At 41.0% G+C, this 22,639-nt stretch overlaps 1 protein-coding gene across 9 annotated transcripts in view; it reads left to right on the top strand.

Annotated features, from left to right (window-relative positions):
- Positions 1-22,639, top strand: part of RBMS3 (RNA binding motif single stranded interacting protein 3) — a 939,633-nt gene that overhangs the window by 350,311 nt on the left and 566,683 nt on the right. The window contains exon 1 of one of the 9 annotated variants that reach the window (XM_045008018.1): positions 10,478-11,014. The exons of the other annotated variants lie outside the window; for them this stretch is intronic. Coding sequence (XP_044863953.1) covers positions 10,940-11,014 — 75 coding nt within the window. The 5' untranslated portion in view covers positions 10,478-10,939. Of the gene's footprint in view, positions 1-10,477; positions 11,015-22,639 lie in introns of those variants that run through there. 9 annotated transcript variants of the gene reach the window in all.

The raw sequence follows: 22,639 nt of genomic DNA, 5'->3' as shown, positions 1-22,639 counted from the left end.
TCTAGGCTCAAAGAGCTTGTGATCCGTTCATCTACAATTTAGTCCACCATGTATCAGCCTTTGAGAAGCATTGACTGTTTCCTAAGGGAAACACTATCCAGTCCACCATCCTTACAGACTGGAAACTCTCACATCGTAATACCACCTGTCTCACAGGTTGTTACTGACATCATTCCTTCATGCCTTACAAATGATATAATGGTTGTAAAGCATTTTGAGATCCTTAAAGTGAAGAGTTATAGATAGAAGATAAAGGCAGTATTGTTATTTATTAGTTTGTTATTGTCTTGGTTAGATCCTAGAGGAAAAGGTTGTTTACCTATAACTGTATTCCTTCAATATAAGGAGCTTTTGGGGCTGACTACAATTTGTTGATTATATAGTTTTGTTTTTCAGACTAGAGAGTGAATCCATTAGAAAATATTAGCAAAAAGTAGTATCAATGAAGCCAGGTTCTCGAGTGAATTCACTGTGTTATTTGAAATCAATGTGTTATGTGAATCAATCAGAAGATGCCCTGCCTGTCCTGCCATTCTCTGCTGTTCTTCAAACGTGGAAAAACAGCACAGTCAATGGAAATCTTTGAGCTTTGTTGATTTTAATTACTAAAGTATTAGAAGAGAGACTTAAAGGCCAATTAAATGGGACAGTATTCCAGTACTGCTAACCTTGCAAGCTCCAAAGTCACAAGTTAGATCCAGTGTTGTATGCAGTGTAGTTGTAGCCGTCTTGGTCCCAGGATATTAGAGAGACAAGATGGGTGAGGTAATATCTTTTATTGGCCCAACTTCTGTTGGTGAGAGAGAGACACTTTTCAGCCACACAGAGCTCTTCTTCAGGTCTGGGAAAGGTACTCTGAGTGTCAGAGCTAAATGCAAGGTTGAATAGATTGTTTAGCATAAGTAGTTAGCCCATATTCTAAGGCAGGGGTCCCCAACCCCTGGTCCGCGGCCCGATACCGGTCCGCGGCCTCTTAGAAACCGGGCCGCGAACCGACCAAGTGCAGCTTCCGCAGGCATGCCTGCGGGAGTTCCAGCTGAGCCGCGGGACGAGCGCTCCCTCCGCAGTCGTGCCTGCGGGAGGTCCGCTGCTCCCGGGGCTCAGCTGGAGCTTCCGCAGGCACGCCTGCGGAAGCTCCACTGGAGCCGGTGGACCTCCCGCAGGCATGCCTGCGGAAGCTCCAGCTGAGCCCCGGGAGCAGCGGACCTCCCGCAGGCACGACTGCGGAGGGAGCGCTCGTCCCGCGGCTCAGCTGGACCTCCCGCAGGCACGCCTGCGGAGGGTCCGGCAAACGAAACCGGTCCCTGGACCTAAAAAGGTTGGGGACCCCTGTTCTAAGGGACCCTTCAAAGTAGAGTGGCAGAGGTGTTAATGGGCCACTTTACTTTGAATGTTCATAAGTTAAAAATGTTTTTGAGCTGTCTTCTGATATTTTTGAACTCTTCTTGTCCCCACCCCCAACGTGTGTATGACAATTAGTATGGCCAGTTTATACCAATTAGTGCTGGCAGTGAGAAATACCATTTTGGCCAGCACATCCCTACATCAGTCAACTCTGCACCCCCAGCCACAGATAAGTTTTTGAAAACCCCACAGCAACTCTGGCCACACAGCCCCACAAAAACCCTGAACCCCTATTTCCTCCCCTAAGCCTCACATTTGTCCCTTGCTCCCCAGCCAGTGTCGGATTAACAAATTTGGTGCCCCTAGGCCCTCAAAAAATTGTCCCTCCCGCTGCCAGCTCACCTCTGCTCCCCCATGGTAAGCCTGGGAGGGAGTGGGGAGAAGGGGAGTTGTGGCGCGCTCGGGGGATGGCAGCGGTGGAGCGGAGGTGAGCTGGGGCGAGGAGCAGTTCCCGACCTCCCCGGGTTACTCCCCACGCCCGTGGACCCAGCTCACCTCTGCTCTGCCTCCTCCAAGCGCACCGCTACTCGCTTCTCCCTCCCTCCCAGCGCTTTCGCGCGGCAAGCCTGGCAGGGATGTGGAAGGAGGGAAGCGCGGTGCGCCTGGGGGAGGAGGCGGGCCGGGGATTTGGGGAAGGGGCCACGAGCAAATTTGCCACCCCTGGAAATTTGCCGCCCTAGGCCTAGGCCTTGTTGACCTAGGCGATAATATGCCGCAGTCTCCAGCATATCTTTGCTCTTCCTACAATTCCAGGGCATCTTCACAGCCCTCTCCTAATCCCAGAGTGGGAAGGGGTAACAACTTTAGAAGTTGTTCTCTCACACACCCTCCCAGATGTGGGAACGGGGAGCACACCTCCAAGTGGGGTTCTCCTCTCTCTTTCCCAGGCCTGCTGTTGCTGCATTGGAAAGGATGAGAAAGGACAGGGTGGGGGGAGCAGGAGGTGAGAGAGAAGGAGGGGGAGGACAAAAGCCACCCTAAACTCCCTCAATCTCCCTCATTTCTTGTGCAAATGGAGTTTGGGTGCTCCCTCTCCCCCTCGCCTACCAAGCAACATCTCTGGGTTTCTGAGGGGCGAGGCAGGGAGAGCTCTGCTTGCCTCCTGTAGAAGCTCTGATTGTCTTTTCTTCCCCAGGAAGTGGGGAAGGCAGCCAGTCAGAAGGGGTTTTCCCATTCCATGCATGCTGGAGCTTCGTACCAGTCTGGCACCAAGCAGGGGCTAAAATCCCATTACTCAAGATAAACTTGTGAAGGTTGGCAACACCAGCATCTCACATAGCCATTTTTATTCTATATCCCATTTCTGGGGCCAGATCCAAACTCCCAGTAGGAGTGCTTTAGGGAAGGAAATGTCTACAAGGATCTCATCCTAGATGTTTCCACCTCTACGTTCTGTTACCCTTTGAGAGGGGTGGAGTTTTCCCTCTCCTTGAAAATATTGTGTGGCTCATCCCCGTCCTGGACTGATCACCAGGGAGCATCATGAAGGCCCGTGCCTCTGCAGGTGCACTGGCCCCCAGAACCAACTTCTCTGCTCGCTTCCCTGGCAGCATAGCTCTGTCAGACCTCTTCTGCAAGGGACAAGCCTGCCTTCAGCAGCCCGCAGCAACAGAAGTTTATGGAAAAGATCATGTAGGCTAAGAAGGATGTGTTTACCCCTTCTCCCCATATGTGGATCCTGGGACCCTTCAAGTGGCCCAAAGAAAGTGTGTGTGTCAGGGACAGGATAGTGCCGCCTTGAGGGGAAAGATCTGTGAATGGAGGGTCACCTACCTCTAAGAGTAGATCTCAAGGAGTCTGAGTCCGTTTTTTCTGCTGCTCCTTTTTTTTCTTTTTCTTTTCTTTTTTTAAATTTTATAAGTCTTCTGTCTATCACGTGATAGGTAGCATCTGTGTGTATTGCTGTTAGAATTTCAGTCAGCGACGTTAAAGCAAATTAGCTTGATAAATGAACTATTAAATAGCAAGATTCTACGTTCATAGACATAGTTTTAAGGTCTCTGGACTGCATAAATTGACAGATCTAGAAATAAAATCAGTATTCTTCTTGTAACCCATTGTAAACAAGCTGTCAAGCATCACTACAGTCTCCTTTGAAAATAGCTTTGATGAGTAAATAGAGAAGAATAAAAGCAGAGACAGTGTCAAAAACGTAAGCCCAAGATAATTGTTGTGTTTTTTTTCTTTACCTATTATATTTCTTTAGTTGTTGGCAGCTGTCTTTCTGCTGCTAAACAAGAACATTTTTCTTTAGTTCCTGCTTAGACAGTTCTGACATTGTTTTGATGCAAGTTAATGCTCCCAGAATATACATTTCTGCTTTTAAGGAGCATGGGGTTAGAATTTCTTTGAATTCCTCCTTGATTCAGGTAGGTGGGAATCAACAAGACTTCTGTGTTAAAAGCTAAAAACTGTAGTTTCTTGTACACAAGGCTTTATTTTTTTTGAAAAAGTGTGTGTGTGTGTGTGTGTGTGTGTGTGTAGAACTGCATCTTAGCAAATAAGAAAGCTATTGAATTATTTTCTCCTGCTGGGAGCATCCTTTTTCACCTTTCTTTTCTCTTCACCTACCTGGTTATGAATGGGAAAATTTAAATTTTACAAAATGAAAAACCAAATTAATTCCTCTATCTCTGCTTCCCAAGAGAAGCATTTTCTTTCTCTTTTTCGTGTGTGTGTGCGTGCGCGCCAGTTAGCTTTTACCTGCTTTGAGCTTTTCAGACATGCCTTTGGTTGAGTTAATATCAGTAAGATGGTGCCTCTTCAGGCATCTGTCTCAGAATTTATGTAGCTGTCAGATTTACAGTTGGTTTGTTCCAATGTATTTTATTTTATTTCTAAATTTTCTCTTGGAGATATTCTTGTTCCTCTGTATGTCTTGTGAAATCCCCCCATGTTGGGTGATGTGTATGGTAATTCCTTTTCAGGTGCACTGGAACTTGGCTTGCTTACCAGCTTCCCATGACTAGCTCCATTATTGAGTTGATAATGAACATCCAGTAGGAGAGAAGAAAGTTGTGAAGTTAGTCGGCTGTTGCTTATTGGGATTGAACAGCTTGTTTTTTCTTTTGTGTAACATTTATACTTAACACTCAGTAGGCAAACTGCTATTCCAGCTTGCAAGTGGATTCAGTTATTCAAATGCGCTGGCCAAAAAATGAAGGGGATTCTATTTAAACGGTGTACTCCCAAGTCATAGATGATCTGTATTTTGCAAACGGAAATTTTCCATTTTCCATCACCAGTATTCTTTCAGAGGCAGCATTATCGAGGCTGCTTTTTGGCTGGTTATTTGCATTTTTCCTTTCAATACTGAATTTCCTTACTTTCTCTCCCAGCCCCACCACTTTCATATTAAATTCCCATTTTGATTCCCTTCACTTTTCTGTCTCATGATTAAGGACCAGTCCTGCTGAGTGTCAACGATGAGCTGACTTCAGTGAGAGTTAAAAGTGCTCAGTACCTTTTAGAAACCAGCACTAAGTGAGGTCTACTCCATCTGTGTAAAGCTTGAATGTTTCAGCTCTCTACACGGAGAATTTGGAGAGGATGGGTAGCTGAAATCCACCTCCTCAGACCAGTTAACAGAACTCTTGGAATAGCAGCTACACCCAGCTTGCCCTGGTTAAGCAGGTTGTTTAGGCCACAGGAACTGTGTAAATGTGAATGCCTGTGCCACCTCCTTCCCGCTTCCCATCCTTTATTGTGGGTCTGTGGTAGGAACCCATTCCGCAGCATATAACTGGGATGTGGGCACCCCTCTGTGGCTGCTCTGCTCACAGCTCCCCTGTAAAGTTTAAATGGAGAACCTTGCACTGGTCTTCTGCCCTAGAGGAGAAATGGGGAAGCAGCCATTATGAGCTTAGAAAGAATGCAGAGGGACTGAAACACTGAGGGCTGGATTCTTCTCCCTTTGACATCAATGGGAGTCTTGCTTTTGTCTTCAGGTCTCCAGAACCTGATCCTCTGAGACTGGGACAGGGTTCATAGGCCTGCGACTTGGCCTCAACCATGTGTTGAGTCCTGAATTAGTCTGTTAATCGAATGTACTTTTATGAGTCCTATTATTGCAGTATCTGAGCGCCTCACAGTCTTCAACGTAGTTATCTTCACAACACCCCTGTGGGGTAGGGAAGTAATATTATTCCCATTTTACAAATGAGAGAACTAAAGCACAGAGAGGCTAAGTGACTTGCCTATGGTCACACAGGCAGTATGTGGCAGAGCAGGGAACTCATGACCTTTTGTATCTTATACGTGGCCTCTAAATCAAGCACTGTCTAGGTGGATCTTGCAATAGGACTTTTGTCCTTAGTTACTATAGGTAGGTTAGCTTATAAACGGAACACAGTTGCACAGCGTCTTAGGTTATGTCTGCACCACAGCCTATGTTGGCAAAACTTACGTTGCTCAGGGGCGTGAATATTCCACCGCCCCTCCCGCAGCGATATAAGTTACACCAGCATAAGTGCTCGTGTGCACAGTGCTGTGTCTGATCAATGCATGTGGCCATGCTAACTGGTTTAAGCCAGGTCTATACGTACGGCACTGCACTGGCACAGCTATACCGGCACAGACTGCAGCACATGGGGTGAAGACACTCTCTGCTGACGAGAGAGAGCTCTCCCGTTGTTTAAAAAAAAACAAAAAAATAATCCCTGTCCGCGAGTGGCAGAAGCTATGTCGGCAGGAGAGCTTCGCCGCTGCAGCACTGTACATATAGACATGGCCTTAAACTAGTCAGCAGCTCCATTATCATGGCCATGTGCCTAGAAAATAGTGTTTGATCAATAGGACAGAAAAGATTCAAGACCTAACCCTGTCTTGACTGACACTACACTATGCCTCTTGGTGGCTGCTGCTGCTGCTTATTTATTTTTATCACCATAAAGCTTAGAATCCCTACTCAAGGGCCAGAGCCCCATTGTTCCAGATGCTGTACAAACAGAGAACAAAACGACAAAGAATTTACAAACCAAGTATAAGGCAAAAGACGAGAGGGATAGAGACAGACCAACTGGAGAGTACAAGGGAACAGCGAGACAATACCGGTCAGCATGCTCAGCAGCGATCTAAGCACACCACAGCAGCTTGCCTGTTGTCAGGTTTTTTGTAGGCATCTCACAGCAAAGGAGAGTTTCGAGGAGGGACTGAAAGGTGGATAATGAGTTAGATTTGTGTATGTTTACAGGGAGCTCCTCCTTAGCATGAGGGGCTGCCTGGGAGAAAGCAAAAAGGTGCCTGCTTGAACATTTAAGGAGTGAGAGAGAGAAAGAGGCTGGCATTCCTCAATGAGAGGTGGGAGTCGATATTTCAATAGTGAATGAGAGATGATAGGTTGTCAAGGGTGTTGAAGGTGAAGACAAGCAGCTTATGTTTGATATGACAGAGTGGGGAGAGTCCATGGAGGAACGCAAAAAGCAGGGCGACATGGCCAAAGCGACAGGCTAGGAAAATTCTTTGCAGCAGCACTCAGAAAGGATTGGAACGGGGCAAGACTGCATTTGTTAAGGATGTTGCAATTGCCCAGCCATGATATGATGAGATTTTTAGCTGTGTAGAGAGGAAATGCTGTATCTTAGGGCATGTCTACACCAGGACTGACTGACCATGGCAAGCTGGGGTGTAAATCTACAGTGCTCCAGCGTGCCATGTGCTAACTGTCCTACTGTGGTGGACTAGAAGTTTCCTCGTGTTCATCGATGTACCGTGGTGTGAAACAGCAGGTCAAAAGTCACTAGAGAACTTGTCGTGTGCATCAGCAGGGGCCACACAGGCAGCGCATGGCCCTCCGGAGTGCTGTAGATTTACACCCCAGCTTGCCAGGCCATAAGTTCTTGTGTAGATGTGCCCTTAGAGATTTTATGCAGAAAGAATCTGCAAGATTCAGGTGTAGCCTGGACCTTGAGAGGGGTCTGCTCCAAGTCAAAAACGAGGCCCAGGTTATGGGCCTCAGTGACAGGCACGGTAATGGTGGTGTTGATCACGGGGGACAAGAGAGGAGATAGCTGGGAGTGCTTGGGGAGGAAGACTACGGGCATGTTTACACTGCAATTAAAAACCCGCAGCTGGGCTGTGCCAGCTGGCTTGGGCTAAGGGGCTGTTTAGTTGCAGTATAGATGCTTGGGCTGGAGCTTGGGCTCTAGGACCCTGCGAGGTAGGAGGGTCCCAGAGCTCGTGCTGCAGCCTGAGCCCAAGCATCTATATGGCAATTAAACAGCCCCTTAGCCTGAACCCTATGAGCCCAAGTCAGCTGGCACGGGCCAGCCACAGGTGTTTAATGGCAGTGTAGACACTCTCTGTTTTAGCCATGTTGAGTTTGAACTGACAGCTAGACATCCATGAACAGATGTCAGAAAGAGTGGCTGAGATTTTAAAAATTAGGCTAATAATGGCTGTTGCACTCTAGCTTTATAGCTATCACACTTTCAAAAACCTTTCTGAACCTACGTTGTGCTACTTTAGCAGAGCCCTAGCAGTTGCAACTGCAAGGTCTTACCAGTGGAAAATAAGAGAATATATACCTAAAACTCAGTAATTACTCAGTAGAATTATGCCTTCATCCAAAATATGTCCGAACTACATTCATTTGTGTGGAAAATACCAATGGCATTGGAGCATTTTGTTGATGGAAATACTTGCTATCTAGCAGAAACAGGAAATTGCTTAGTTTGTACAGATTAGAGTATGACTCGGTTTTGTACGTAGCATTACAGATATTAGAGATGGAAAAGACCTGTTTATGTGTCATAGTCCATCACTTAGCCATTACAAGTTTCTTTACTATAGTATTGTATATTTTTCCAGTGCTTTGTCCAATCTACTCTTCAATGTTTGTGATAGGGCTTCCTGTACTTCCCTTTTAAGTATCAGAGGGGTAGCCGTGTTAGTCTGGTTCTGTAGAAGCAGCAAAGAATCCTGTGGCACCTTATAGACTAACAGACGTTTTGTAGCATGAGCTTTCGTGGGTGAATACCCACTTCTTGGGAATCATTTGGTGAAATGTTGTGGCCTGTGTGCAGGAAATCAGACTAGATGATCAAAATAGTTCTTTCTGGCCTTAAAAAAAATTCTATGAATGTTGGAAAGTCTATTATACACTTAAATGGATCCCATCTCAGTCAGGAAGGTTTTTCTTTTATATTTAGTCTTAATCTTTCATATTTATGATTTCATCCCATTACTCCAGGATACACAGGGCTTTCTTCCCCTGACCTGCCTTTCCAGAGTCAGATTCCCTATAGATGTACGGCTATCACAGTTTTTGGACCTACTTTGTGTTACAGGATCAAGCCCTTAGCCTCTCTGAGTCTGTTTACACATCTGTAAAATGGAGATAATAAAAATCACCTACCCATCTCACAAGAATGTTGTGAGAATTAACAGTTAACATTTGTACAGTACAGTGCTTTGGAGATATGGGGCAGATTTTCAAGTGCTTGGCTCCCACAATTGGAGCCAGATTTTTGAAAGAACTCAGCACCTAGCAGCTTCCGTTGCATGACGCAGAGTGCTGTTTTAGTACTAAAATGAAAAAATAGCCACTGAGGAAGTGAAACCATGCGTTCTGGGATTGCAGTGATTCATACATGTGCATCACACTTTTGCTCTTTCTCTCGGTTTTGTTGCACCTTTTTTGCTGGTGTAACTAGCAGGCTGTGGAGATGTATATGAATCCTTGCTCAACTTAATGCCATGCTTGCTTACAAGAACAGCAGTCTGACAAAGCAGAGTAGAACGTGATGTTTGCGTGCCTGTGTCACGTGCAAGTGTGTGCCCACAAACCAAAACACAGCCGGCAGGTCTAATTTTAGACCTTACCAGCCTTGAGAAGTGTCCCTTTAAAGATATACTTTTCCCTCTAAAAACAATTTGGTTGATAATACAGCTGCTGACAATCCTGCTGAAATAGTACATAGGATTTAAATAAAAACAAAGGAAACCACTGCCCAGTAATTGTAAATTAAAAAAGAAAAAAGAAAAAAAAAGAAAATAGTGAGGCCACTAAACAGAGATCCACAAATTAAATGATGTGTCAAAGGAATACCGGATTTTAAAATTTAAACCTGGGATTTGTACACACAATAAGACAAAGTATATTGACTTATTTATTTGCACAGTGCCCAGAAATGTTACAGGTGATTTATATACATATAAAGTAGGTCCCTTCAGATAAATAATATTCAAAACTTTTGCTTAAGTTGGTCAGAATCAGCTTGAATCTCTTGCAAGCCCTGTCTCTTTACTCAGGCTTTTAGGGAGCAGTGGTAACGTTTATGGTGCAAATGTGTGAGACTGGTACTTCTGGGTGCTGTGGGATGTTGCTAGGGGATGGTGTAATGGATTATCTGAGGTTTATGAAGAGTATTTTTTAAATTATATTAAAGTCATGGAAAGCTCAGGAGAGGTGATCCCCTCCCCCACTTTGTTATAAATCTAAATAGAGAAATGGCTGAAACAAGTCTTAATATACTGGATCTGTCAAAGTGAACACTTAATATGCATGCCTCTTTTTACCCCGTTTGTTTCTGTGCAATGGTAGATTATTGTACAAATTAGTTTTCTGCTGAAAACAATTCCATGTTGGAGAATCTGTTGCTGATCTACTAATAGACTCTGTGACCTTGTGGGTTATTTGTTTCTTTCTTTTAACAGCGTCACAAAGTATCAACAGTTTCTTTTTTTTAAAGGCTCATCCTTTGCAGCAATTTCTTTGAGTCCCAGGTATTCTGTGCTCCTGGCTTACTCTTTGGCTGGTTTGTTCTGTGACTTTGTGAAGTGCAGAATCCACTGCCGGTATTTGAAGTTCCCCGGGTTCAGTTACACCAGCAAGCGCTGCTGTAAAATTGCTTTGCTTTCCGAGATAGCCAGCAGAGGGAATCGGGACTTTGCTTGCAGCAGGGCTGAAAAAAGCAGGCTGTTTCTTCTTGGAGGAAATACTGCAGCCTTCTGGACTGCGTCTGCTTCTCGAGGGAGAGGCTCACTGTAGTTCCACCCACACCGGCTGGAAGGAGGGGGTTTGAATGAAAGACAAGACAAGCCCTAAACACCATGTCACACCGTGAGAGGCGCAGCAGCAAGTAGGCTGTGGAAAGCTGCTTTTTTATTTTATTTTTTTAAATCATAAAGGGGAGGGGGGCTGGGGTGAGGAAGAAGAGAGAGAGGAGAAGCTGGTCTGCAGCGGTTTGGAGTTCCACTGTCTTGCTGATTTCTCTAACAGGACTTTTTTTCTACGGACACTGGCAATTGACATTACTACAGACAAGCTGGCTAGGAAAGAGAACGCTGTATCCTGAGTGCAGGAGGGCGTGGGGAGGGAACAAAACAAGATTATTTTTTTTTAGCTCTGTCTATATTTTGTTTTTGTTTTTTATTCTTGCTGTGTTGGACCTTGTGAGCAGTACAAGGCAAGGAAGTCTCGAAAGCCTCTTCAGTCATCAGTACTGTCAGGAATAGTGGTTTAAGAGGAAGAAAGGCCTGGGGCACTACACCCTGTCCACGAGTTCCCTGCATCGGAGATAAAGATTCCAGCTACATGGGCAAACGCTTGGAACAGCAACCAATGTACCCTCAGTACACTTACTACTACCCTCATTATCTCCAAACCAAGGTATGGTACAGCAGTTCCCTGCCTGTCCAGCAGTGTTAATATGATATTATTATACACTTAGTGAAGGATGGATGGTGGAGTTGCATAAATTAGAGGGTTTTGTTTTGTTTGTTTGTTTGTTTGTTTTTCCCCTCGAATTCAGTATCATGCCGGGCAGAGCGAATAGCCAGAAACAGGAAGGTTAGGCTTTATGCATTTATTTATTAATTTTATTTTTGACTACTATCTTTAGTTAATCCCTTTAATTCCCCTCTCCCTACAAGAAATGTGGTTACTATTATTGAAGCAAGTATACATGATTATGGCATAGGCTGGAGATGGCTCTGGACAGCATCAGGCATGCAAATACCGTTTCAGTCATCTATGCAATTTATTTGGCGTTCAAAAGCATTTTGCCATTAGCAAAGAGACAGTGGATACTGAAACTTTTCATCAGTGAAGTCTGAGATGCTGTGGGGTTCTGGGGTGAACAAGGCGCTAACCTACTGTAAATCTTTTGGAGTTTGCTCTGATGTATTTTAATGTTGCGTTAAATATTGTGGATGATCTGGCTGCGTGCTGTTACATTTGATAGGGCTAGAAATAGATAGTAGCTACTCTCAGAAAAAGCACCAAACATGGTTTCATTTTTTTCAATGTCAGTGGCTTTGGAAGGCCGGTCTGCATCTCCCAACACGACTGAATGAAGTCAATGACACCTGGATTTTAATTAGTTAAATCATGTTTTGCTTTTCCCTAATGGCATCATACCATAATCTGCTGCCCAAAAGAGTCTCCTGTGCAACCAGTGGACAGTAACAAAACCAACTTTGCAAACCAGTTAGGGCATCATAAAGAAAATTACTATTATGAAGTGGAACCTCACAACCATAGGTTAACTCTTTGAGTCAATGAACTAACATTTTTGTTTTTTAAAAACAAACAAAAAACCCCAATAACCTCCCCCCTCCCCCAAACAAACGTCACCCCTGGTGGGGGGGTTACTTTTGGTCTCAAACACGTTGAGCTAGTTATTATTGAAAGGCCAGGTTACGTTTCCTTGCCAATAAAATTACTCTTCTGTTAACGATTATAGCCAGACCCCTGCATTATATAAATTAACTAATTGTGAAAACTGAGACTAAGGCTGGCTGGAGTTGTGATGACACCAGAACCACTCAATGTGATTATAGCCTTGTAATTCATAACATGATTACCTCTCATTTGTTTTCTGTGTGCTTTCTCTACCTATAATGTGCAGAATTTTTGTGTGACATCAACCCATTTTAGGGGGGAGGGCAGGGAGTAATTGTTTCACCATTTTCCCCCCCTCAAGGTCGATTCAAATAGCATTTTACCTTTGTGACCATTTAGTCCGTATTGTGCAGCAGCAGCAGCATCCCGTTGCTAGCTTGACTGCAATATTGGTTACAGCTTCAACTGTTTGGGGGATTGGGGATGCAGACCGATGCCATTCCTCAAAACCTGGCAAGCCAAAGACATGAAACAATTTATGGGTATGTTTTTGAAAGAACAATAGCCTCAAGTACTGGATGAGAAATACTGGACATTCCATCTCTTTTACTCATGTCACTTACACTTTGCCAGTCCTCTTTTTTTAACTTCCCTTTCTATTTTGTAAAATATGCTTTTTGGGGAAATTAACCTTCTGATCCAGTTGAAAGTGACAACTGCTTTCCACACAATGACTTTTTAACCTGAAGCTTTTGGAGAATAAATTAATATTACTTAATTATATATTATCTATAATTATCTATTGTGTTCTAGAGTACAAAATTATCTGCTCTTATGAAAAGTTGTGAGTGTAAACATATTATTTTTGCAAGGGTAGATATTACAAATCTATAATAAATTTTATATGGCATTAATTTCTCTCTCTCTCTCTCTCTCAAACCTAAATAATAAAATAAACTCACACATATATATTTCTATACTATTGTTCTAAAGAGTTTAGAGTAGTGCAGACAGGCAGCATCTGGATTTTGTTACCTTAAAGCTAGCCATCAGCTTCTGGGACATTTTAGAGTATTTAGATGCATTGTATGTCCAAAGTCAATATTTGGGTAATCAAATAACGTGGTAGAGAACTGTATCAGTTATCGCGCCTATCACGATAACACACATTAATATACCACTATATGATTTCAACTGCGCTGTGAAATTCACAACTTTTTTATTTTCTGGATACTATGCTGTGTATTGTGTTAAACAAAATTTTAGAATTCAACTGTGTGAAAACGTGCGTTCATATCTGGATAGTCATACACAGGGAAGGGGGAATGCATTAACTTAAAATCATATAAAGGAATTTTAGGCTTTCTGGGGGCATTTTTGTTCAATGCATAAAGCACAGAGCAACAGGGCATTAAATATACAACATTCTGAAATTTAAATGTTTTCCTCACATTTTCAGATCAGGTGCTTTGCTTTGCTCTTGCTTTGCTCACACTGTAAATTAATCTCTTCTGTTCTGAAAGAAGTACAATAGTACTGTGTAGCACAGCTTTTTGGAGGGGTTTTGTACAGGATTGAATAAGGTTCACAAGATATATAGTCCACTTTTGTACCTTCTAATATAGCTAACATGTTGTTAAGCAATAACGGTGCACATTAATAACTGTATGGTCTAAAGAATTTTAAATAGAAGAATAGGATCCACATGTTTGGGTGATTGCCTCAAGTTTTACAAATGTTACATGGCCTCATGCAGAACATGAAACACAGTCTGATTATTCAATTTAGTTGAGCACCTTAATTATAAGATGCCACCATTGAAGTGAATACTTCAATGGCTGTTTCAGACAAACTCACAATAATCCAAAAATTTAAAAAGGTTCAGTTTTGTAAAGGAGATTATAATGTCTTTAATATGTCCTGTAAGGACAAACAGAGGAATTGAAAGAAAAGGTATTTTTTTCCTTCTGGCATGACGCTGGCTCACTACTGAATTAGCTTAAATTGTCTGAACTTTCTTAGCTAAGTCCTGAGAGTAGAACTTGCTTATGCTAGGCATGTTATGAATTATATTTAAAATCAAACATTTTTGTTACTGTTATAAATTAGGAATATGTGGCCTCATGTTATCTTGCTGCAAAGAATATCACGAAGGAATATGTTCACGTCACATGCATATGACACTATTTCCTATAATTTAGGAAACCCTTTGATTTTATTTTGGACTGCTTGACAATGAAACGTTTCTAGAGTGGTGTGTGTGTTGATGGGATAGCTAAGAAACCAACTGGTTGACGTAGCTGTGTTGTAGTAATTCACTTATAAGAATATCATGATACCTAATCTTGCCCCAATCCTTGAATTTCCATTTTTGATCTCTTGCCTGAAAGTGTAGTTCTTTTTTTTTAAGATTGTGAGAAAAGACTCAGTGATGTGAAATTTCATGTAATGATTAAGAATGACACGAGGAAAAAAAGATTTTGCCAACACGGTTTTACATATTTGATGGAATCTTTTGAAGTAATAGTGCTTGTGTCTTTCCTTTGGCCTTTGCAGTTTATGGTCAGAATTAAGACTGGGAAGACCATTCTTAGAAAACAGTGCATTGAATAAATTGAGTCATTTGCTGTTTGCAATTACCCGTGGACAGACATTGATTCTTCTGGATTTATTTTTCACAATCGTTTGACCGGCACTTTACATGAATATATTTCAGCTTACCAGTTTTTCGTATACTATTTGCTTTGCTATATCTTTGTCTAGTCACTATTTATTATTCATAGTGTGTATTTGGTCAACAAAATCACATGGTATTAACTCCGGTTCCTGGTTGGATGGCTGAAACAGTAGTGAATACCCGTGTGCAAACACCCTGCCATGCACATATGTGTAATAGGAAGAACAGCCATTTCACAACATCTGTGTGAATAAAAACCCATCTGGCATGGATGTTAATGGAAAAGTGAACAAAAAAGGGTATGAAAAAGAATGAATTGGTAAGCGAGTCAGATGTGTGACAATGTTTGCACAAACTTGAGAAAGAAGCCCTGGAAATTCAAGCAAGTGTACTGCTGAAATGGTTACACTTTTTAAAAGTCACTTTGGGTATGAACATTTTTTAAAAGAATGAAATCCTCCATTCTCTCTCCTTTTTTCCATTTTTAAGACATTCTTTGGTCTGAGCAAGTCAAGAACTGCTTTGAGATGTGTGTGTGTGGGGGGGAACACTTCCTCTTCCTCTGTATCAGCCTCATTTATAAAGCAAATCACTAGAACCCACACACAGCTCTCCATGCCTCTCCACTACCTTGCACCCACCACGCCAGAATTCTTTTCTCACTCACATTGCAGTTTAGTCAGTTTATTGCATTCCCCACTTTGGGCCATCTGGACATACAGAAGGCCTAGAAGAAAGAGTTCCAGATACTAAGATGCCTGACAGGGCTTTTTCTGACTGGTAGTGTTCAGATTGTGTTTGGTGCCTGGTGTGAAGTAGGGGTCAGGTGTAAGGAGTAATTCATCAACCGCACACTGATTTCAGGCTGCATTTTCAACCATCTGCAACCTGGACTGCCGCCAGGGCTCTAAAGTCTAGCTGGAGCCTGTGTGATAGTGCCAAAGTAAAAGCAAATACTTGCAAATAGAGAAATATGTTTCTGGGAATGAAATTTGTATGTACTTAGCTACTGGTTGGTTCGGTACATTATAGCATTTTTAAAAAATATCTCTGACAGGTGTCTTTAAGATATATGCAGGTGTTTAAATGGAATTAAAATATTGTTTGAACACTGATTATATTTTTGACTGTGTTAATATCTAACCCTGGTATGCTGCCTGTTGTGTTAAACAATCAAAAAGCTTAAAGTTATGTCCTCCCTAGAAAATCAGAAACACACATGCTTGTTTGTCTTTCAGTACTACTTACCATATAGTTTTACACACTCTTAAGTTAAAAATACTTCTGTTGCTATAAAGGGCAATATCATTTTCAAATGATGTTGTATTTTAGTTGATCTTCCTTCAGTGTGAATCTGTTTAAATAAAACACAAAAGTGGGTGAGTAAGGTGAGATTTCTCCCCCCCCCCCACACCCTTTTAAAGCAGGACCTCACTGTATGGCAAGCCTGGGCAGAATTCAGTGTTTGTTTTTATAATTTCGATGGATAATGTTTATTTTTCAGCATTTAAAAAAATATTGATTTAAATTTTTACAGTTGCAGGAAATTCTGTGAGGTGTCAGACAGAGGGAGGAGCTAGACAATTATTTAATCATAGTAGACATTGAGGATCCATAAGCTAAAGCTTTATAAACATTAAAACACAAATTGTTGACATCACATCAAAATATACAAAGTGAATATCCTTAAATCAAACTCAAATAAGTTCTCAAGCAGCATTTTTCTTACCTAACCAAAATTTACAGATAGGCAACCATCAATGGAAATACGTTTCATTGGTTTTGCTGGTATAATGAAATAGACATTTACCAACAAAAATCTAATCCTCCTAGGTTTATGTACGTCATAGGGCTGTATCTTGCAAACACACATGAATAACTTTACTCACATGAGAAAAGGTACATGTTTGCCAGGTCAGGTGATAAAAATCTTGCTATAACTTATTATATATTATTGACAGTATTTTATACATGGTGCATATCTAAAAGCAAACAGTGGTGTTTAAAATTACTCACTATGTATCTGTGTTTATTAAAAGAGTAAGATAGACAAGATGATATATGTATCTCTTTAACTCAGATATCTTGGAAAAAAATCATCAGATCAATGGCTCTTAGATTTCTGTGAATTAAAAACCAGATAACAAAAACTATGTACAGAGATAAATGCCTGAGTTCATTTCAGGTCTTTCTCTAAGGAGTCTGGATAGTGTTGGTTTTGCACTGATATGATTTTAAGCAGGTTTTTTGACATTATCGGTACTTCTGGCAGAGACTTGGAGTTCACTTACAAACATGCATACTCTGAAGCTTCCAGTAAGATGAGCAGATTTTTTTAAATGAGTGGGTTGTTTTTATTATTGATTGTTTTTTGTTTTTGTTTTTTTTAATCTTTTAATGATAGAAAGTGTATGTAGAGAAAAGTGGTTGATGTTTCTCCAGAACTTGCTTCCAATGCTACATTAAAATTTCGTTTTGTAACAGTCTCATAAGCTACAGCTGTATGTGATTAAATAGTGTAATATCAAAAGCATGTGTGAATAGGCGCTTTTATGATATAGTTGTTCCATACCAAAAGACTGCAGATGGGCAGAATGGGGAAACTGAGAACAGTGATTTACTCATATATTGTCACAGTACATGTTATGAGTACTTGTGTAGCTATGTTTTGCAATTGCTTTCACACACATGCAGACAATAATGAGTGCTGGAAAGAAGTTTAGAAAGAAATGTTTTTATAAAGAGAGCCATCCCTTCAGCACAAACAAAATATATCAGATTGAGAACTGTATGTGCAGAAAATAACATACTGAGTTTCGTATGCAGTTGATTAAAATTGTATATTATATTGCTTAACTAGATTTACAAATATGTAGTTTGATCCTGCTCTCAGTGAGGTCAATGGTAAAAATCTCATTAACTTAAATGGTGCAGGATGATGCCCAGAAAGCATGTACAGTTCTCTATGCAACGTGTTATAGACAAGCACCATATATATTTTTTAAATATAGATTCTTCACAAAACCATAACTGAATCTCAAGTTGATCCTATATACGGACTCTTCTCTAGATGTATGGATTTATTTTATATTACCAGTACTTTAATTTGTATTTGTATAGCATCTGCTTTCTGCTTCTTATCCACTGGTCTGTCTGGCTCTTTCTCTCCCACAATTGAGGTATGATTTATACATGTAGAAGTATAATTACTATACATGATGTCTTGCATGTTGTCTCTTGTTTTAAATGCCTATAATGATGTGCATTGTTTTCTGTAAGAGAATAAGCATAGTTACTAAAGGAAGGAACAGAGTGAAGACTGAAGATCTGTCATTGACTTGTAGTTCCATAATTTTTTAATCAGAATTCAATGTCATCATTTTGAGAATACCACAATATTGTACTTGTCTTGAGAGGTTCTTAGTTGATGATATGGTCATCTCTAAATATGCAAGTGAAGCAAAGCATTCACTCAGTTTACCCAGTAATTGAGAGTCTGAGTCTCCAGGTGGGTTCTTTAGTTTTATTGTCTTTGTTGATAATGTTGGCTTGTAATGAACTCTAGTCTCTTGATGTGCCATTCTTTATCAGTGGATAGATTTTCAACTTTTCATTGTAAAACAAGGGTGGAGGATTATTTCTCTGACTCTCAGATACAAAATGGTAAAACTTTATTTGCCATTTAAAAAAAAACAGTTATGTGAATAATTTCCCCCTTTTGCTTATTTGTGGCGAAGCCAATTTATGAATCAAGAATGATCTAATTATACAAAAAGTGTTGAAATACAAAAATGTAACTGAATTTTGAATCAAATTATGCAGATAACATTCTGTAGACCCAAATTGCTAGAACACTCCTCTGTTGCATTATATTTGTGTCATTCAGATCACTTGATTGGTACAGATCATAAGTGGAAGTCCTAAACCATATTAGATTGTGGTTGTTCTGATGCAGAGACCTCTAGTTTTTTGGTTCCTTGTGTACAGACATTTGATTCTTGGTGACGTGTGTTTTATGGATGGTACTGTGAAGTGGCTTTGATTTATAGGGTGTTACATAGTAGAAGTGACCTCACTGCTGTGTGATTAAAATTTATTTAAGAAGAAAGTTGTTTAACAGATTTTCCCCCCCCCCATGGAATATGAATCAGACATTACTTTGTTCATATTTTGTGAACTGGCATCTTTAGCAGACTAAATCTTTGTAAATCAAAACTCCCCGTGGCAAACTAATTTGTCTTGTATGTGAGAGGGATGAAGTAGAGAGATTCTCATGGGTGTACCAAAATGACACTGTCTTTCTTAATAACTATTAGTTCAGTCCATTCGCCTTACTTTTTTTGTACAGTCCGTGCCTCCATGATGCCGTATCTAAAGATCAAACACCCTGTACTATTTAGAGTTCAGTATTGATGCCGCCTCTGAGTCTGACCTTTCTGTGTTCAGCTTCACACCAACAGGAGGCGCAGAGCTGAATGATCAAATATTATTTGATTTGCTTAAAAGGCAAGCTGTGGATATTAGGAACAAATGCAATGTTATGCAGGCTGCAGTTGCCTTCCTGGCTAAAGAAGTTGGTAACCTTTAGCTCGAGACTACAGGAAGCTGAGAGGGAAATCGAAGATATGGAAATAACTATTGACGGAGAAGATGCTGTTTTGACAGAGAATTCCAAAGCCAGCAAAGCCCTGAGATATTGAATTGATGACCTGGAAAACAAGCTGAGATTAAGAAAAATCACGTTGAAGGGGTTCCACAAGGCTTGGAGGCGAGAACCTGAAATACTTCTACATCAGAATGGATTATAAAACTGGGATGCATAATTATGGTGCAAGAAGTTAAACCTAGATTTCAGGAACTCACTTAGTTTACATTCCTGCTCTTCTTTTGGTTGCAAAAAGTACAGACAAAGCAAGAATGATGTGCCTACATTAATTCCATGATGCTATGAGGGTGGGCTTCTAAAGGCTTGTTGTAATTTCCCCCCTCTCCCCACATGCTCACAGATGCCTTCTGGAAGAATAAGGAAGCTGATGGTAGCCAAGCAGTGAAAGAAATGGTCTTGGAAATCTTAGACATATGAGGGACTTCTTTGTTTCCTTATGTGGGAAGGAATTGCTGTCTTTAAAAGATGCTGCCGGTGCATTTGCTTTATAGGGAAGGAAGTGCATCTCACTACACAGACAAAGACTGCATCCTTATATCTGCTCTACCCGGCTGTGCCTCAAATTTCTGACCTTTTCTTGTGGAGTATGCTTATAAATGAGTTAAGCTTGTTCGTAATGTGCAAATTGATGGATGCTATTAAAAAAGGGTGAAGATAATGGGGAATACAGTTTTTATTTTTATCTTCTCGTTTTATGGCTGTGAATTGGTTAGGAGCTAGTTACTGAGTTCATGCCATTTTCCCGACCTCTTTTGATTCATAACAAAGGTGTACTGTGTTAATGATCCCTTGCTCCAGCTTTAACAAACTCTGAAATATTAAATATGAATTAGGTAGTTTGGAGTGCTTCATGACTGATTCAAGAGCATGATTTTATTCTTAATGAAGGTAATACACAACTTAAAATACCAATTCAAATGTTCGTGAACACACAATAATATGTTTTTGGGGACTAGTACTTGTGAGTAGAAAATGAAATTTTATTTTTTAAAATGTTATATTTTTTGATATGACCTAAACAAGAAATTCTGTAAAGAGGAACATATTTGTGGCATTCATTTCTTGCTCATACTGGAGTATCATATCAGCCTTTCACCTAATAATAGCCAAGCTTTTAAAATATATGTAAGATCAGAACTGCAGATATTGCCTAAAACAAGAATTCTTTCAATACCACATATTCACGGCTGTCTGTATTCCTTTTAGCTGATATACAGACCAGTAATCTACCTCTGTAATTGAACTTTATTATATGTCTTTACTTGCTTAGCTTGTAAATGAAATATGTACTTCTAAAATGGTTTTGAGACAGAAAGGCTAGTACTGAAAAGAAAACTGAACAGGACATACACAAGTCTGTGTCTGTTTCTGTGTTGATGACGGCTACCTTTAGCACTCAAAGAAGAGTGAGAAACAGTACCTGAAAGACATCAGAAAAAGACAGCAGCACCGAGTCTTTCAAACATTCGGCAAAACTTTCAGCATGACTTCATAATCTAAATGCCTCTCCTAAGCTATATTAGAGGAGCATATACTGTGTCAAGGTAGAGCTCCTGTAAGTGCTGTTAAACAACCCTTTGTGAAAATAACCGTAAAGGAGACATATTGCTGTGGCCTTTAGCAAAGCAGTTGGGAGCTTTCTGCCTGGAAGAGCATCAGACTCGCAGACTTTTGTGTATGTGTTCTCTTTGTGTTTTGCAGCTTTACATCCTAAAGAAACATTAGGTGAACCAGGTATTCCCAGTAAGCTTGTAATTTTCAGTGCCATTTCTAGGATGTAATGTATGTAGGATCAAGTACTAAGACAGATGAACTAAAAATAAATCTGGTTGACTTCTGCTTCTAGCAGGAGACCAGCAGTGTTCATTGTGAATCCAAGTGCCTGTATTCGCCTCACAAGTGCAGGTATGAGACTCAGATGCCATTTCGTGAATTGGAAGATTGCTGTTATACCTTTTTTTTTTAAATGCTCATTGGCCAGTCAGATTCAACCTTTTATCTCAGCCATTTTACAGAATTAGTATAACTGTATACAGTTGTCTCTGAGCAAAGTGTAATTTCCTGTGGTTTGAAAAACCATTAGTGTAAGATTGTCTAAATCTAATAGCATAAACATTAATTTACTGTGATAGGTGGGTTGGTGGGGTTTTCTGCAAGCATAATTCAAACAATAATTGTACTGAACAGAAAGAGAAATAAGTTTTGTATCCTTCATTTGCTGCCTTGCTCTTCCCTCAATGGACCCACTTTGATGATAATTGCTTCGCTTGATACAATGATTTAGATCTGCAGAGAGTTGTACAAACATTAGCTAATCCTCTCAACCCATTCTGAGAGGAGGAGCAAGTGATGCTATCCCCGTTTTATAGGTGTGGATGCAGTAGCCAGAGAAGTTAAAGGCAACATTTTCGGAAGTGACCTCTGGTTCCCTGATTATCCAGAAATGCTGAGCTCTCATATCTTAACTAATAGAGTGCTCAGCACCTCTGAAATGAGACCCAAGGTGTCTCAAGATGAGCACTTTTGAAAATGTAGCTTTAAATGGCTTATCTGAAGCCAGACACTGAGTTAGTATCGTAGCTGGTTCAAAACGCAGGGTAAGATCAACCCCCTGCTCTGGCCTCTTTACACCAGCTAAAAGCGACAGAGCAGCATAAAGGGGCCCTGAAAGCCATGCTTCCTTCCAGGGGAGACTTCCCACAGTGCAGACCCCGGGGAAGACGGCTGTAATGCTGCCCTCTGAGGTCCTGTGAGTAAGCCTCAGCATAAGGGCACTGCCTGATGCAGGGCTGGTGATGGGAGAGGCATGACGGGGGTAGGGTCACAATATCCACCATTGCTGAGATTCCAGGCTGCGCTGTGGCCTGCAGGACATCTCTGGGAGATTGCTGTCACTTGGATAGGCCCACTGGGCTGTCCGAGTTATGCCAGGAACTGCGTAGAATCTCACTGGCAGAGGTGACTAGTGCCCAGTCCCATGCTCCGTTCATTAGCCCAAATGTATCACTGCTATTTTGATATCCGTCATAATAGGGACAAATGTCTTTGCCAGATGTACTGAATTTTGATGTCACTTGAGGATTGCTCTTGATCAATGATAGATGAGTCTTACTTCAGGATAATTATCAATGGCTATGATACTTTGTTAATTGTCAGGGTAACTTGGTGTAGAAAAGGAGTTATTTACTGATAGGTGTTAGATAAATAGTATTCAATAAATACTTATTCATTCACGCCAGCTGGTCTTCCATTTCATATGCTCCAAATACGATGCATCTTGCCAGGATTTATTTTCGGGTTGTTGTTTTTTGTTGGTGGTGATGCTTTT

The sequence above is a fragment of the Mauremys mutica genome, chromosome 2 (assembly GCF_020497125.1).
Source record: "Mauremys mutica isolate MM-2020 ecotype Southern chromosome 2, ASM2049712v1, whole genome shotgun sequence".
Classification (NCBI taxonomy): domain Eukaryota; kingdom Metazoa; phylum Chordata; order Testudines; family Geoemydidae; genus Mauremys; species Mauremys mutica.
The sequence above is the reverse complement of the archived record's forward strand: the minus strand, read 5'-3'. Positions and strand labels throughout refer to the sequence as shown.